Source organism: Sprattus sprattus (genome assembly GCF_963457725.1).
Source record: "Sprattus sprattus genome assembly, chromosome: 9".
Classification (NCBI taxonomy): domain Eukaryota; kingdom Metazoa; phylum Chordata; class Actinopteri; order Clupeiformes; family Clupeidae; genus Sprattus; species Sprattus sprattus.
The window spans coordinates 25,025,941-25,042,109 of NC_137928.1; the positions used below are offsets into that span (position 1 = coordinate 25,025,941).

General features: G+C 43.9%; 1 protein-coding gene across 1 annotated transcript in view; it reads left to right on the plus strand.

Annotated features, from left to right (window-relative positions):
• The first annotated feature begins 1,506 nt into the window (after positions 1 to 1,506).
• The window catches only part of rasa2 (RAS p21 protein activator 2), a 48,447-nt gene continuing 33,784 nt past the window's right edge, over positions 1,507 to 16,169 (plus strand). Inside the window, exons 1-4 of the mRNA XM_080844293.1 lie at positions 1,507 to 1,583; positions 12,039 to 12,192; positions 13,928 to 14,031; positions 14,768 to 14,862. Coding sequence (XP_080700419.1) covers positions 1,526 to 1,583; positions 12,039 to 12,192; positions 13,928 to 14,031; positions 14,768 to 14,862 — 411 coding nt within the window. The 5' untranslated portion in view covers positions 1,507 to 1,525. The remainder of the gene's footprint in view (positions 1,584 to 12,038; positions 12,193 to 13,927; positions 14,032 to 14,767; positions 14,863 to 16,169) is intronic.

Here is a 16,169-nt window from a genome sequence, read left to right on the forward strand (position 1 = left end):
CCTCTCTCTCTATTGCTCCCTCATTCATTCACTCACACACACTTAGAGTCTTTCTGCGCCCTCAGGGGCCGGTCCATCTGAGAATCTCATTCCTTTTCCTTCACCGGCCTCCTGCACAATGCAGCATTCACAGACAGCACGTCCCACGTGACGGCATCGCCAGATGTTACCCCTTCCCCACACCCTCCAGTTTCTCCCTCCTTCATATCTAAGACAATCTCCCATCAGCTAACTTCTTTACATGAACCTCTCTGCACTTTGCATCCCAAGCTCAGGAACACTCCCATCCCACCCCACAATTCCTTTCCCACTCATGTGATTTCCTACCACGGACATCTGGGTCCTGTCCTGGGGGACTGTCGGCAAAGGCGCAGGAAGAGCTGGTGGTCAAATGGCCTGACCTGTAACATACAGATAGATATAAATAAAAACACAATATTCTATACATACATACATATATAAAAAAAAATAGAGAATAGAATAAAACCAGAATTGATTTTTGAGAAAGAGATGATAATTCTGTGTTGATAGAGTAATCGAGCTGTGACACCTCCACTGCTTATCATCAGAAGCCTTGGCCTAGCAAAGTAAGGCTGCTTTTCTATACACTGGGTGTGCTTTGTGAAAATGAGATCAGGTGAGAACATATTCTTGAATAATGTAACTCATGACACACACACACCCACACATGCACGCACACACACACACACACACACACACACACACACACACACACACACACACACACAGCTGAACCACTGGTCAGAATGGCAGAATCCCATAGAAGAGACTGATGTCTTTCACAGATGTAAAATACAAACACATAAGAATATGCCAACGGTTGTAGGGCAAATTATAACATATTTTTATATGCTTCGTCTTGCATGACAGTACAGTAGGCTTGTCCAACTTATAACCATGCAAATGAATGACATGTCCCATGCTACAACTTCCCACCTAAAAACCTACAGCCAAATTATTAAATTACATTACATTGAATTACATTAAAATAAAGACCAACACTGAAAAGGTTTTCATGATCACGTGAGCTGATGAGTCGGGACAAGATCGAGGTTGGACTTCTAATCTATTTTATTGTCTCGCATGTCACACTGTGACACAGTCCATTAGGCCTACTCGTCATGAATCCCCTTATCTCGTTTACTTGCCAATTTGAATCATCTAAGCGGATTCTGCATGGTATAGTGAGGCAACACATACTTTTCAGAATCGTTTGAAGTCGCGTCAGTCATTTTGTGATGACCTGAGGAAAACCACAAAAGGGTAGGCTATTGTAATCTTCCCTTTCGCAAGGCATCTATCCACCGGCCGGGCTTCCGTTTGTTGGAGAAGTTGTGTGCTCGTGAGCCGATTCACACAAATCCTTCGTCTGATGTCAGCGTGTGGCTTTAGCCAATCGAGCTCGTCGTGACGCTGCAGTGGGCTGGACCTAAGCTTGCATTCATAAACGGATGTGATAGTTAAGTGTTGAATGTACTGTACAGATATAGACAGAACTTGAACCATGGCGGAAGAAGACGACACGAGAATTCGGATTTTACAAAGCCTACGGGGAAAGATCTGTAAGTCCCGCGAGCTGCTTGATTGTGTTCAAAGTCTCAGAATAGAGAAGGCATTAAAAGTGATCGACATAAGAAAAAGAGGGGCGCGGTGCGATCAACACACACGCACTCTCATACACACAGAGAGAGACACTCAGTCACTTCTACTTGCTTAAAGCAGGAGAAGCATTGTTAACTAGCTAACCTTACTAAATGCGAATGACATAACTCCGTTCCCAATCAAAATTGCCTTTTCTAGCAGCGTTAGTGAACATGTAACTATATGCCTACTACTATCTATTTTCGATGAGGACACTTTTTTATATTACCACTCAGACAAACACATCTGAACGAGCATGCCGCTGTTCCATGTAATGCTAGCAAGCTATTATACTACCTAGCTAGCTTGCTAGTCATATTACCTATATCGCGAATCACAACAGATGATATTGCTAACCAAGTTAGCTATCAGAGGCTGCCTAATTATTTGGCACTTTGTAATTTGTTTGCAAAGGTTTTGAGATTCGGGGTGCCCCTGACACTATTCTGTGTCACGTTACATTCTTTATTACTTTGATCAAGCTGGCGCTGCTAACAGTTGTGTGAATGAATCACACTTACGTGAAATGCGGGTTAGATTGTGGCACTCAGTTTTCAACGAAACTTGCGAAATGCTCGTGGCAGGAAGTTGTCTCAGTTATATTATGAAACTAATAGGGGCTATGGGATTTGATTGTTAATCCCGTAAATTTGAATGACCGATGTATTCATGCGAACTGCCGCTGCTTTTATTTGGGTAGCTACCACAGCAGTTAAACTACCTCTAGCTGGTTAACTTGAAGTGTAGTAACTTGAAGCGAACTGAGGTAGAGGTATAAATGGCATACTGATGGTATTGTAGGAAGTGTTGACAATACGTGGTTAGATTACCAATGTATTACAATTCAGCAGAGAATGTTGTGTCGCTGTGCACATTGTAATGCAAACGTCAAACTTCAGTAAAACATAATACTTTATTGATTATGGTACACGAATTGTCTGAATTTGTAGAGGTCAATAGTTAGAAATTGTAAACTGTTTTCAGTGCCTCCAGCTACAACGAAAAAGTAAATTTCCCAATCGTTTCGACCAGTTCGACAGTTTCAAAAGTGAATACGAATGACTCGGGGTTATTTTGCCTCAACATCTATGTTACATAACTATATAATCATTTTGACCTCAAACCCCACACAACTGCTTTAAGTCACGTAAAAAATTCTTCTACTTGAGAGTCTTCTCTTAACATTTGGTGTAAAACTCCGGCTGCTCTAAGAACGGTTCTCTCGCTGCAACACAAAGGATTATTTATCCTGTTTTATCAATGGTTCCTCAGAGTTTACAAACAAACACGCACTCATTCCCAGTCCATTAAACAACGGTTCGTATTAAAGGACTATAATAGAGGTGATTAATTTACAGTACAATCCCAGTGGGTTTCCCAAGTGCCTCCTCAACTGGCTTCCTAAACACGGTGTCCTGCCGCGCTTCATTTTTGGTTAACCATCACTGCTACGGGCTTTCCGGCATTGAAGTAGCTATCAGTTCTCAAGCAAACACGTCCGTGTAGAAAAATGAATTACATTTAACCCAGTTACTGTTGTACAAACAGTGATATCAAAAGCTAAGCACCTGTGGCATTAAAGCACTGTGCTGTAACATTTGTCATTCTGTGGCTTTGTAAGCTGAAGGCAGAAGTCAAAGAGGTTGTTGTACATTTCAGCTTGAAGTTTAAGGTGATTTAATTAATTGACTATTACAAACAAAAAATCCTGAGCTCTCTTCAAAGTTGATAAACATTTCGGTTGGTCTTGTAAACTCTGCATCGTAAACGATGTTGCTTTTTTAATGTACTTTGGTTTAGGGAGAAATCAAATAGTTCTTGGCAATGATTGGTCTACAGTTGTCAGAGCAAATAGAGGTAGTACTGCTAAATTGAAGAACAAGAAACTATGTTGGTGATATCAGCATTGTCATGGTATTTTCTTTTGGAAAATGTACACGCATACACACAGCTTTTTTAAGCTATCTGGTCAGAGCCATACATTTTGCAGTTGATTAATTGTTGCACTGTATCTGGCTTGCTACATATTCACTGTTGTTAGCCAATGATGTGGTATGTCCCCAGTGCTCATCAGTAAACTGAAACCTTAGTTTGTTAATTTAGTACCCAAAAAAGCAAGTAATATCCAAATGCCTATTTTCAGGATTTTCTGAGGAAGACTTACAATTTTTGGTTGGCTAAGGTTATTTTTTTACCTGAGTCCGTTGGGTAACACTGGCCTAGCATGAGCATTCACCAGAGCAGGGAATACTGCTGGTGTGTTGTTTGCACAAAACACTTACAACGCTTCACCAAAAACACAAAAGGAGAAGGGCAGGCATACAGGATGTTTTGCGTGACATGCATGGATACTTCAGAATTGGGGTGCTGTGAACCGAGGGATGAACGCCCCCCCCCCCCCCCCCCCCCCCTTCATATAATCTCCATTAAAAAAAAGCATTTTCTAGGTTCACTGTTTTCTAGGCAAATCATATTTTGCGTCAGTGCTGCCAAGTCAACCACAAGTTTTGAATGTGCGCAGCTGAATGAGGTTTTGACAGGATGCTGGCAACAACGGCACGGCCACTCAAGCGTGAGCCAATTTATGAAACGTTTGTCCACCATGTGCGCCTGGAAGCTGCTTCATTTGTTCGGCCTTCATTTGCATTTGCTGTTTTTGTTCGTCTGGCATCATTCAACAATTAGGACAGCATTATCACTGTAGGGCTAGGCCTAGATGCCTGTAGTCAGTACAAACAAAAGTCCGATTGCATTACGATTCTTTCCAGTTAATGTTGTTTTGCTGACTGATGAAATGAACATCAGAATATTGAAAATGATCATGTATTTCAAATGGTAATTTAACCTGCTTGGTGAACAGCTGTGATCCCAGTGTGAGTCATGTTTATGACATGTTAAGAAACTTGAACAAGAAACTAGCACTTTTTAGTAGTGGGGTTATGATTGTTCAAAAGAGGCTCAATTTTTCATATAGTTGGTATTCATAGGTTGTCTGGCTGTGAAAGGAACTTTAGATCAGAAATATTGAATAAATCATGTCTTCAGGAAATCACTAGTTATACACAAGTTATAGGCCACAAGATATACTTCATGCTCCCATCGCTATTTTGTCTTATTTTAATGCAAGTCTTACAGGTTACTTTCAAAGCATAGCCAAATATTTTGTTCTTTGATTCAGATGGTGTCTCCTTTACACAAACAGAGTTATTTACATGCTGACATCAGATGCAGGTGTGACACACAGGTGTGAGTAAGCGTTCACACACCAAAAGTTGACTGAAGCTGGGCAGAAAGTGAGGGGTTTTAGTAAGGGATGTAAGAAAAAAAGATTCAGGTACAAATCATGATTCTTGACACAAAACATCACAGTTTTGAATAATCAATTATTTATTATTATTATAAAAAAAATGACCTGTACTTTATGATGATATGTGCAATATAACTATTGAAGACACAACTTTTCCTACACCCCTACTTTGCAGACACAACATTTCCCCAATTCAGTTTTCTAAGCCGGAGTCAGTTTAAAATAAAAAAGTTAAGTATATTAAATGTATTGTAACATTGAATCACAATATTTACAAATCAAAGTATTTTACAAATCGCAATATGTATTGAATTGACAACTAAATATCAGTGTAATACTGAATCGGGAGGTCTCTGGCAATGTACAACCTGTTTCAGTGGCACGCATCAATGAGCTCTGAGGAAACTGGAGCATTTAGAGGAACTACCACCACAGGCTTCTGTGTAGCAGCAGGACCTCTTACGAAACGGGCCTCTTCCTCTTGCTGCTGATAGAAGTCCTTGCTCACTCTCTCCCTCCCTCCCTCCCTCCCTCCCTCCCTCTCTCTCTCTCCAATGCAAAGGAAGAGCAGCACATCACTGGAGAAGTAATGCGTAGAGTTAAAGTTTAAAGGAGATGTGTCCTTTGTGATTAGCACCACCCCAGGTCGGCTGGTGTACATATTGTGACCACTCCCGATGGGTTTCGTCCATCAGGGAATGTATCCTATGCCTGTGCCTAATGCCATCTAAGCCATGTTGCTGCCGCTAATCTAGTCCAGTGGTGCATGTGATGGATGTGTTTCTAGTTTGATTGTCGCGGTAGTATCAAGTGGTACTGTGGTGACAGAAGGACTGACAAATGAACACACACACACCAAAACACCAAAATATATTTAAAGAGCATTCCGTTTCTATCAGTTTATCATTGCACAGATGTTGAAGAGAAAGCATGCCTGTTCGCTTCCAGCTCTCTAGCATCCATTGGGTGTGGCAAAAAGGGCCATCTCACTCTCACAGGCCCGAAGATTTTTACTGCACCAAATCTTGCTGACTTCTGTAGCTCTTACTTAGGCTAATGTGAACCCCCTTCTTCGCTTTGACCGTGCAAGGGGTTGCCCTCGTTTCCAGTAAAGACTATCTCATTAATGTTTTCCAGTCATCCATTCAGGCCATTTTCATTATCTCCGAAAGAAATCTGCAAAACAAATTTATAAATAGGCCATTGTCAATCCTTGATGTCCGAGTCTTTCCAACGATATTACAAAGGTCAGTACCAATCTGAGCAGCTGACCTATCAGATGAGATGAAACAAACTCATCATGGGACCCTAACTCAAAACGGCCATGCTCAATTAAACTGCGCAGCACAACAATTTGCTGTTGTCCTGATTTGTTGACACTAGATGAACACAAACAAACGGGCTTTAAGTCCTGTACTGACGAAAAAAAAGTTAAATGGACAATATGTTGCTGCAAAAATGTTAAAATAATATAGGCTTTTATGTGGCTAGTCATTTTTCTCTGCTGTGTGTCTTGCACCTGCTTGCATGTGAAATTATTTTCTCTCCAATTTCTGCACAGTTTTATTTTTTCTGTAGGTTACTTGATCTTCAAGAGTCAGTATCCAAATGTCTTCATTCACTACTGCCAAGGAAACCGTACACTGTCAGTGCCGTTTACACAGCATAAGAAGAATACATCCTTTCTCTCTCTCTCTCTCTCATGGACAGATTGTTTACTGAGGCTAAAACCACAGCAGTGTTGGACCGTTATGGAGGGACAGAAACACGATTTAATTGCATGCAACAAAAATAATCAGACTACAGGGGTCATAGGGTGCTGTATGCTGCTCTGGATGTGGGCACAGCATGAATGGCATTTGACCTTTCACCTCTGCCATTTGAGACATTTTTCCAGGGGGATGTGGACAGCTGTGAGGACCACTGCACTGTGCCGACTGGGTTGTGTTGCACTGTGCTGTGCTGTGCTGTGCCGTGCTGTTCTGTGCTGTGCTGTGCCGTGCCGTGCTGTGCCGTGCTGTGCCGTGCTGTGCCGTGCTGTGCCGTGCTGTGCCGTGCTGTGCCGTGCTGTGCAGTGTGACACAGGGCAGGCTGGAGGTTGTAGCAGTTGGCAGGTCAGGCGAGCGGAAGCTTAACGGAAGCTCAGGATTTCCTATAGGTTTCCCAGCCACCTCTCTGGGATTACGCATATTAATAGCTCTTTAAAGAGCTGAGCCGTATGCCTGCTTACACACACAAACACACACACGCACACGCACACGCACACACACATACATACACACACACACACACACACACACACACACACACACATAAACACACGCATGTGCGCAGAGAGAGAGCGGCATAGAGACACGCTACTGTCAAGTGTTCACGCCCACATACACATTTCTTCACATCCACACTAATGTACAGGCATGGATTAGCACAGATTTGTATTGCAAAGGTATACACACACACACACACACATACACATACCTACACAGGTAATTGCTAACAGGCAATGGTAGTTGTGAATTGGCCAACTGTGTGTTCATAATGGATGTAAATTAGTCATAGTCATAGAGTCAGAAGAGTCAGTGAACAGTCGTGCTGGCACGGCTCCTGTTTTTATTCTGGCTGGTTCTGCGGGGGTTACCTCAGGTTAGGCCAGGTGTGCAGGGTTCAGTAACTGGGGAGAGGAAATGAATCACCGGCTGCTATTAATTAGGCTTTTTTCCGCTTCAGAGGAGCGACCTGTCTGTGCAGGTAACAGAGTACGATGAAGATGGAAGCGGATAGCTAGACTGGTCACGGCACACACACACACGCACACACACACACACACATGCCCGCACACACATTCTCTGTCACACAAATATTAACTGTCACATGCACACACTCTCTGTCACATACACACATGTACATTCTCTTTCACTCACACGCACACACACATGCCATTCATACCCCCTTACGCGGCCCATTCATGAATTCTGCTTAGCTGCATAGGCTCCTGGTTAAGCTTTAGCCATTCCACTGAATGACCCAGGCTGGGCAAGAAGAGTGGGTGTTGGGCGCATCCTCTCTGTGTCAGCTTCTGATCCCGTGTGTGTGTGCTTACGATGGTGCGTGTGCGTGTGCGCTTACGGAGTGTGTATGTGTGTGTGTTTTCGCGAGATGGTTAGGGAGATGCAGAGGGAGAGAGAGCAATGGACGGTTTATAGGGATGCAATGCGCAAGGTCTCAGGGGCTTGTGGGAGCTCTGTGCTCTGGGTGTTGTTTGCCAGCGACACACGGCTGTGGTCTGACTTCACTTCCGTTGCTAAGCAGAATGTACGCAGCCCCACACTTCACAGAGCACCTGTGTGTGTGGGTGTTGGTTAAATAGAGCGATTGGGAGTTTAGGGGCTGCAGACCCAAGGGATGATGAGTAGGCAGTTTGTTTGTGTGTGTTTGTGTGTGTGTATTTGGAAGGGTGGCTTCAGTGGTGTTATTCTCCTTTTCTCTTCACCTTCTCCCGTTCCCTGGGGAGTCATAAAGAACCTTTAGATCCCATCAGAGTTCCCCGAGGACACTGGGTGCTCTTCCTGTGTGTGTGTGTGTGTGTGTGTGTGTGTGTGTGTGTGTGTGTGTGTGTGTGTGTGTGTGTGTGTGTGTGTGTGTGTGTGTGTGTGTGTGTGTGTGTGTGTGTGTGTGTGTGTGTGTGTGTGTGTGTGTGTGTGTGTGTGTGTGTGTGTGTGTGTGTGTTTTTGTCTATTGGAGCATGTGCTTGAGACGGAAACAACAAGAAACCGTCGACAGGAAGTTCTGGGCAGCCATTCCTGCCTGCCCTCAGGGTCTGTGTTGCTTATGAGGAGATGAGGCTCCTTCCCTGTTTGAGAGTGCAGAGGTGTTCTTCAGGATGAACGCACAGATTCAAATTTGTGTGTGTGTATGCATATATTATGTGTTTTCTGTCAGTGAATGTGTGTGTGTGTGTGTGTCAGAAAGAGAGGGAGCATTGCCTGGTGAGTAAATCTGGCCCACGGACCTCTGAGACATACGCATCCAGGAAAAATAATCCCAGCTGAGGGATGAACAGAAAGTGTGTCAAATTACATCGAGGAGATGATGTGACCAGGATTAGATTGGCCTGCATCCGCCCTCTTAACACGGAGTGTGAGTGTGAGTGTGAGTGTGAGTGTGAGTGTGAGTGTGTGTGTGTGTGTGACAGAGATTATTTTGATGTACAGAGTCATCTGCACACATCCATCGCAGCCTAGGCTATGCACTTTCTGGTGTTTTTTGTTTCTCTCTCTCTCTCTGTTTTTGTTGAGTGTGCAGGCTTTTGAATCAGACTTGCACTGGAAGCCAGGGGTGTTCTGGGAGGAAGTTAGCGCTTTGCGTCTGAAACCACATCTTACGCCAGCGATCCACCAAAGTCAGGACCTCATCCGCCCCGCTCACGTTGCCAGGCCACGGCAGTCTGTCCGTCTACCCAGCCTGGCACCGGTAGAACTCGCCCTTGTGCCTACATACCAACCCGGTGCCAAACGCGGAAGGAACCCAAGTGACCCTAGCCACAGAGGCATGAACCCGGGTGTTGCTAAACAGGGTTTAAGTTCAACCCAAGCAGCAGTGGATACTCTTCCAAGACCCATTTGTAGAATCAGTTTTGTGTTTAAAGTGGCTGTTCCATTTTTAGAAATGGCATTTTGATTCCCAAGCTTCTCACACAAAATGTTTTTTATCCGGTCGGGTAGGCCAGTTCTCAAGCAGTGAGCCGTGAGACCAAGTGAAGTGTGCCGTGGAACTTTGAGGAACCCATTCCATTTATATACAGACTCAGGCCATAGTAGTTTGAACTAGAGAGTGCGAGTGTGATTGCGTTGCAGCGTGTGAGACCTGCGAAAGGCCTCGGATATTTTTTATTGGATAAAGACTGTTTCTTTGCACTAAAAATGCGTGCATGAGCCTGGTGGCTCAATATACACAGCTCCCATCCATTCAGGGAAGGTAAGAGTTCACCATGAACTCAACTTATAGTTAACGTAAACAGTAATTATTTGAAAGGACATTTGCATGCAAGCACCAGGGCCATGTCAGAGCCGTATAGAAAGACGGTGTTCCTGTTGAATGTCTTTCCCAGTATACGGCACCCGGCACATGAACAGTTCCAAAGTTCCAAACGTTGGCGTAAGTCAACGCAACTATGTCTGTTTTAAACAAGTATGTGGAACTATTAGGCTACGCTTTAGTTGTAGCTGTTGAAATTAAGCATAGTTTATAGGCCTACATATTGTATTGTGTCATTTAAAACACATTAGCTAAACCGCTCAAGCCTAAAATGCCGATTTAAGCCTAAACTATTATGGTTTGAATTTGATTTATTTTATGTATATAATCTTATTGCGCATTAAAGGAAAAATACGCCCTTTAAAATAACTATTATCTTGGAAAACTTCAGGCACAGGTCATTGTTAATTTCAAGCTATTGAGTTACAGATAGTAATGAAATGTGAATTATTGGAATGGGCAGACAAGAATAGATTGTAGTTTGGGGCATGCATAAGTCTGATCTCATACGTAGACATGTATTATAAGTCTGATCAGATACGTAGAGTGGCTTTACCCATCATTTACCCATACGTGCTGTCATAGGGTCAACAGCTCTATGGGCTTCTCCATACTGCCAGCTCTCACCATACTGAGAAGTTGAGCAGAACCTTGCTACTGTGTGCGTGCACATGTATGTGCGCGTGCGTGTGTGCGGGTGCGTGCATGTGTGTGTGTGTGCGCACACATCTGATTCATTGCTATAGGAAATGATGCAAAGCAGAAAGGTGAAGACACTGCCTTACCACACAGATCCAGTCCGATCCCGCACAAATGACTGTGTGGACAGTCAAGACCGGAATTGAAAGATCGGATTAGAAAAGCAAATGGGAATGGTCTTCAGTGCGGACATGGTTTAGCAGCTGGCAGATACCCATGGCGATAGGCACTGTGTGTGATGAAAAGCAGATGGTTAACTCCGGAGACAGTCTACGACGCTTGCCATAATCAATGAAAGCTAATGAATCCAAACATATTTAATATAATTTTTGATAAAATAGATCTGGGAAGTGTTGTTGTGTTTAGATGATATGGCAGTAATGAAAAACCAGCAATACACAAACATGCCGTCATACTGGATATCAGGTTACAAGATTAGTCATACAGACACAACAGACCTTTTATTCAGTCTCTAATGATCAAAAGCTCATCCAAGTCCTGGTTTATGTCACAGAATCAGTGTACTCACTACAGATAGAGGTTTTGTCTATCACATGCAGAATGAGTGACCCTTGGTAATTTTTTTTTGTAAGGAAAAAAATCCATAGTATCATAGTTCTCATATCATAGTTCTACCTAAAGCCGCTGTTAACTTAAATATCTTTTTCATAATAATGTAAATACAGGAATTGATTTCAGAAGTTTATAGGCTGTTATAATATAGGAGCCTTGTGTCAAGTGGCATTAAGACCTCTCGTGGCCTGTTTGTGGTCTTGATGTTGAAAGGGATGCTGAAAGTGATGCTGTGTTGCGATCACGCATGATAGCATGGTGCAAAGGTTTATGCCTGACTGACTGACCGACCCCAATGTCCTTACCTCTAACGGGTCACCAGATAGAGGATTAAAAAATCCAGTTCCATGAGAGATCGTGGAATGCAGGTTTAGGCTACCCACTGACCTGCACTGCATGAAGCAAGTCGCTCTACATTGCGGAAATGTGACTTTGCGATGTGTATTCCGTTGATGCTTAAAGAAAGGTCATCAAGAGATGTTATAAGCCCAGCTTGGAAAGTGAAAGATCATACGGTGATCAGCAGCACCCTGTAGTCTTTGCAGCCAATAACAGCACAACAGCATCTTTTTTTTTCATTTGTCTTTTTTTTTGTGACATTTCAGACAGTTTTTGTGTTTTTTTTTCAGCTTTTTGTTGATGTTTGTGTATGGATGATAACAAGACAATGATTTCTTTATGACAGTAATATCTGTTCAGGGAAATATGTTGCTGTGTGATGGGTGACGGTGTGCTGAAAAGGTCATTGTTTGTTTTGGTGTAGGTGAAGCGAAGAACTTGGGCCCGGGCTCGGGGTCGACGCGACTGCGCGACGTCTCCACCTTCTGCACCATCAGTCTGGACCAAGAAGAGGTGTTTCGCACAAAAGTGTTCGAGAAAACCTTAAGGTTGGCCACAAAAAAAAAAAAAACACATACGTGCCCACACACTTTTTCTCTCTCTTAAAAACACCCACAAACCTGTGCACATGTATAATCATACTCACTCTCTCTCTCTCTCTCTCTCTCTCTCACACACACACACACACACACACACACACACACACACACATTCAGGCTGACATAGTCAAGAGTGTAACCTGAAATGAGGACATTTCCTTTCGCTAAAAATGTGTTTAAGCAAAAGGATATTTAATCTTCTGGTGTCTGCCTCATCCCCTAACAGACACAGACTCACACACACACACTCGCACACATGAATTCGCACAAACTCTCATACTCACTCTCAACTCAAGGCTTCCCTTCTTTAGGTATTTCACAACTATTTTCTCTCTCTCCCTCTCATAAATGTGTTCAAAGGGCTCTCTTTCGCTCTCTGTGAGGAAGTATTTCCACCCACGCATGTTCCCCTGCCTTTCTCCCTTACCATCGCCTTCTTCGTTCGTCCGTAGCTTTTTTTTTTTCTTTCACCTTGTCGTTTCGCTCTCTTTTCTCTTGCTGTTTTGTTTAATGATTTCTGTTGTTTTCAGTGATTTTTTTATTTTTTTAATTTAATTTATGTATTCATTATTTTTTTATTAGCATATTCCCTGATGCATATGGAGTTGTCTAGAGTTGAAAGTTGAAGTGTGTGTTCTTTTTTCCCCCTCTGTTTTCCTCCTTCCGTCCTCTCCTTTCCCCTCTCTTCACCATAGAATGTCAAGGTCAGTACTGCCTCTCGCTTTGCCTGTGATTTTCAAATCTCAAAACATTCTGAGTCAAGTGGCTCTGCCTGTCTCTGCCTCATAACATTGGGAAAGCCAAGTGTGTGTGTGTGTGTGTGTGCATGCATGCTTGTGCTTGATTGCTTGAGTGTATCTTTGCACATCAGTGCGGGGGCCTTGACCCTTGTTTGTGTGTGTTAAGTGAGTTTCCGGCTGATAGAGCTGAAGGGTGTGTGTGTGTGTGCATGACTCTGTGTGTGTGTGTGTGTGTGTGTGTCTGTATTTGGGGGGGGGGGGGAGGGGCTGCAAATACCATTACTTCCAGAAAACATCTTCTATGTTGTTTTGGACATGCCCTTTTGTTGGTAAGCGCATGAGTGGCACTAACACACATTCATACGCGTCAGACTTCTGCAAACCTGACTCAAAATGGCCACGTTTCAGCACAGCACACTCCTTTGATGAACTGAGTGTACCAGCAGGCTGGTCTGCTGCACTCTGAAATGATTCATTCCAGGTGCACTGGGGCTACAACAAGCAGAACCTTACAGAGCCAGAGAAGAAGACAGTCAGGTGATAGTAGCAGCCTGGCTAGTGGCCACAGGTCAGCCAGTTTCCGGTCATCAAATCCAATTCTGAAAGAGAGAGAGAGAGATACAAAGGGAGACAGACGGAGGGAGAAAGAGAGAGCGAGAGAGACTTTGACCTGTAAAAACCCCTTTATTGAACCATAATATGGATGAAGGACACTTAAAATGGCTATTATGTAACAATACCCCAACTACAGCACCTCCACTAAAGAGAGAGGGAGAAACCTCTAACTCTAATTCAGCCACAACACTGACACCACCACTGTATCTGATCTCCAAAGCTTCAGCATTTCCCAAACAACTGCTGCATCTTTACCGTTGTTATTGTTGTAGTTGTTGTTGTTGTTAATGTTGTTGTTGTTTGAAGAGAGGACCGCATTTTTTACCCACTTCTTTCCCTTTTTGTCTGGTCTCTTCCAGCCCGTTCTATGGAGAGGACTTTTACTTTGAAATCCCTCGGCCATTTCAGTGTCTGTCCTTCTATGTTTACTTCAAGAGCGTTTTTCAAAGGGATCTGCCAGTAGGTGAGTGGGTGTGTGAGTCACTCTGAGTGCCAGACTGTGTCTTTGTGTGTCTGTGTGTGTGTCTGTGTGTGTGTCTGTGCGTGTGTGTGTGTGTGAGTGTGTGTGTGTGTGTGGGTCCGCGTGTGGGTCCGCGTGTGGGTCTGTGTGTGTGCATGTGTGTGTGCATGTGTGTGTGCATGTGTGTGTGCATGTGTGTGTGCCTGTGTGTGTGTCTGTGTCTTTTTTTTATCAGACACTAAAAGAAAACAACACATTAGAAATACGAAGGCGGTGTCCTCAGTGGCTAGTCTGATCAGTGGTTGTTCCCTGTAGTCAAACGTCCATCTTGCACACGTGCATGTATGCAGAAGCATTATACAGCATAGTGGTGATCTGAATAGCTGCTACTAGATGCCTCTTGGAGGGATCACCATACTTAAGCTACAGGACAATTTCACTGCAAGAAATACTTCATACATCATATTTATATCATATGTATGCATAATACATTACATTTATTTATAATTTACCATGTATTTATAATTACATTTATTTATAATTACATTACATTTATTTTGTATTTATTTAATAATGCATTGCAGTAGACTTTCTTGACTGTCTTTTTAATGTATTATCAATATATCACTACCTCACAAAGACATCAAGACTACACAAAGAAAACTAAATTGAAATAGTAAGTTATGAAAGACTAATACTCTTTTATTGTCTGTGTGTTTGTGTTTGTGTCTGATTCCAGGTAAAGTGTCGATAAGGAAAGAAGATCTCAGTAAGATCAGTGGCAAGGAGAACTGGTTCACCCTGCAGCCCGTGGATCCAAACTCCCAGGTCCAGGTGAACCGGCAGCATTCAACCTCTCCTCTCTTCCCCTCTCCTCTCTTCCCCTCTCCTCTCCTCCTCTCCTCTCCACTCCTCTCCTCTCTTCCCCTCTCCTCTCTTCCCCTCTCCTCTCCTCCTCTCCACTCCTCTCCTCTCTTCCCCTCTCCTCTCTTCCCCTCTCCTCTCCTCTCCTCCTCTCCTCTCCTCTCCTCCTCCTCCTCTCCTCTCCTCTCCTCTCCTCTCCTCTCCTCTCCTCTGCTGTGCTGTGCTCTGCTCTCATGACCTCACAGAGGCTTTTGGAGTTTGGATTGGGCAATCAGGAAATGAGTAGGCTACCAGAGGTCACATGAAGGAGATGAAGCGTGTTCTTCTGTACAGCAGATTTGTAAAAACAGGCTTGTGACCATTTTATTAAGACTCCCCTTGAGACAAAAAAAATGAGATAAAACCTATTTTGTTCTTGTGCAACTTGACCATTTTGACTCCCCCCCCCACCCCCCCACACACACACAAACACACACAAACACACACACACACACACACACACACACACACACATATAAGTGCCATGTTTGGATAGGTGAAGATTCCTGAGATGGACACATTCTCATACCTCTCAACATGTTTGTGTGACTCTCTCCCCCTCCCCCTGTCCCTCTCTCCCTCTCTCCTTCTCTCTGTCTTGCTATCTTTCTCGCCCCCGTTCAACGCCCACGCACATCACTCTGTCTCTGCGTTCTTCCTGTGCACACTGACTCACCATCCTTGGTCTGGGCCAATGGCATTGCTTTCCAGGGTTAGTCACAGGTCTCAGTCCACGGGCGTCCAATTGCATCACGTCACCGGGGTTTACTCAGCAGGCTGGTCCAGTGGCACGCCGGCGTGGTGTGTTTAGTCCAGGCGTGTTAAGCACGGCCGGGGTCAAGAGAAGCGCCACTCGTTCCACATCCTGTTTGTGTGCTCTCTCTCCCTCTCTCTCTCTTTTTTCTTCCTCTCTCTCTCTCTCTCTCTCTCTCTCTCTCTCTCTCTCTCTCCCTGCTGTTGTGGTCATCGGCACTGTCTGTTTTGTACACAGAGGCGAGTCATCTCTCCGAGAACTGCTTTATTTCTCCTGCACACAGAGGAGAGAGGGGCAGAGAGAGAGGGAGGGAGGGAGCGAGGAAGAGGGAGTCTGGGGAATGAAGGAGAAGAAGAAGGATAGATAAAGAGGGAGACAGATGGAGATTGGGGGTTAAGAGTGGTTGAAAAGACAGGAGAAATGGAGAAGGGTAAGAGAGGAGATAAACATTGAAGACACCCTGGTAGAGTGTCAAAAAGGCTCA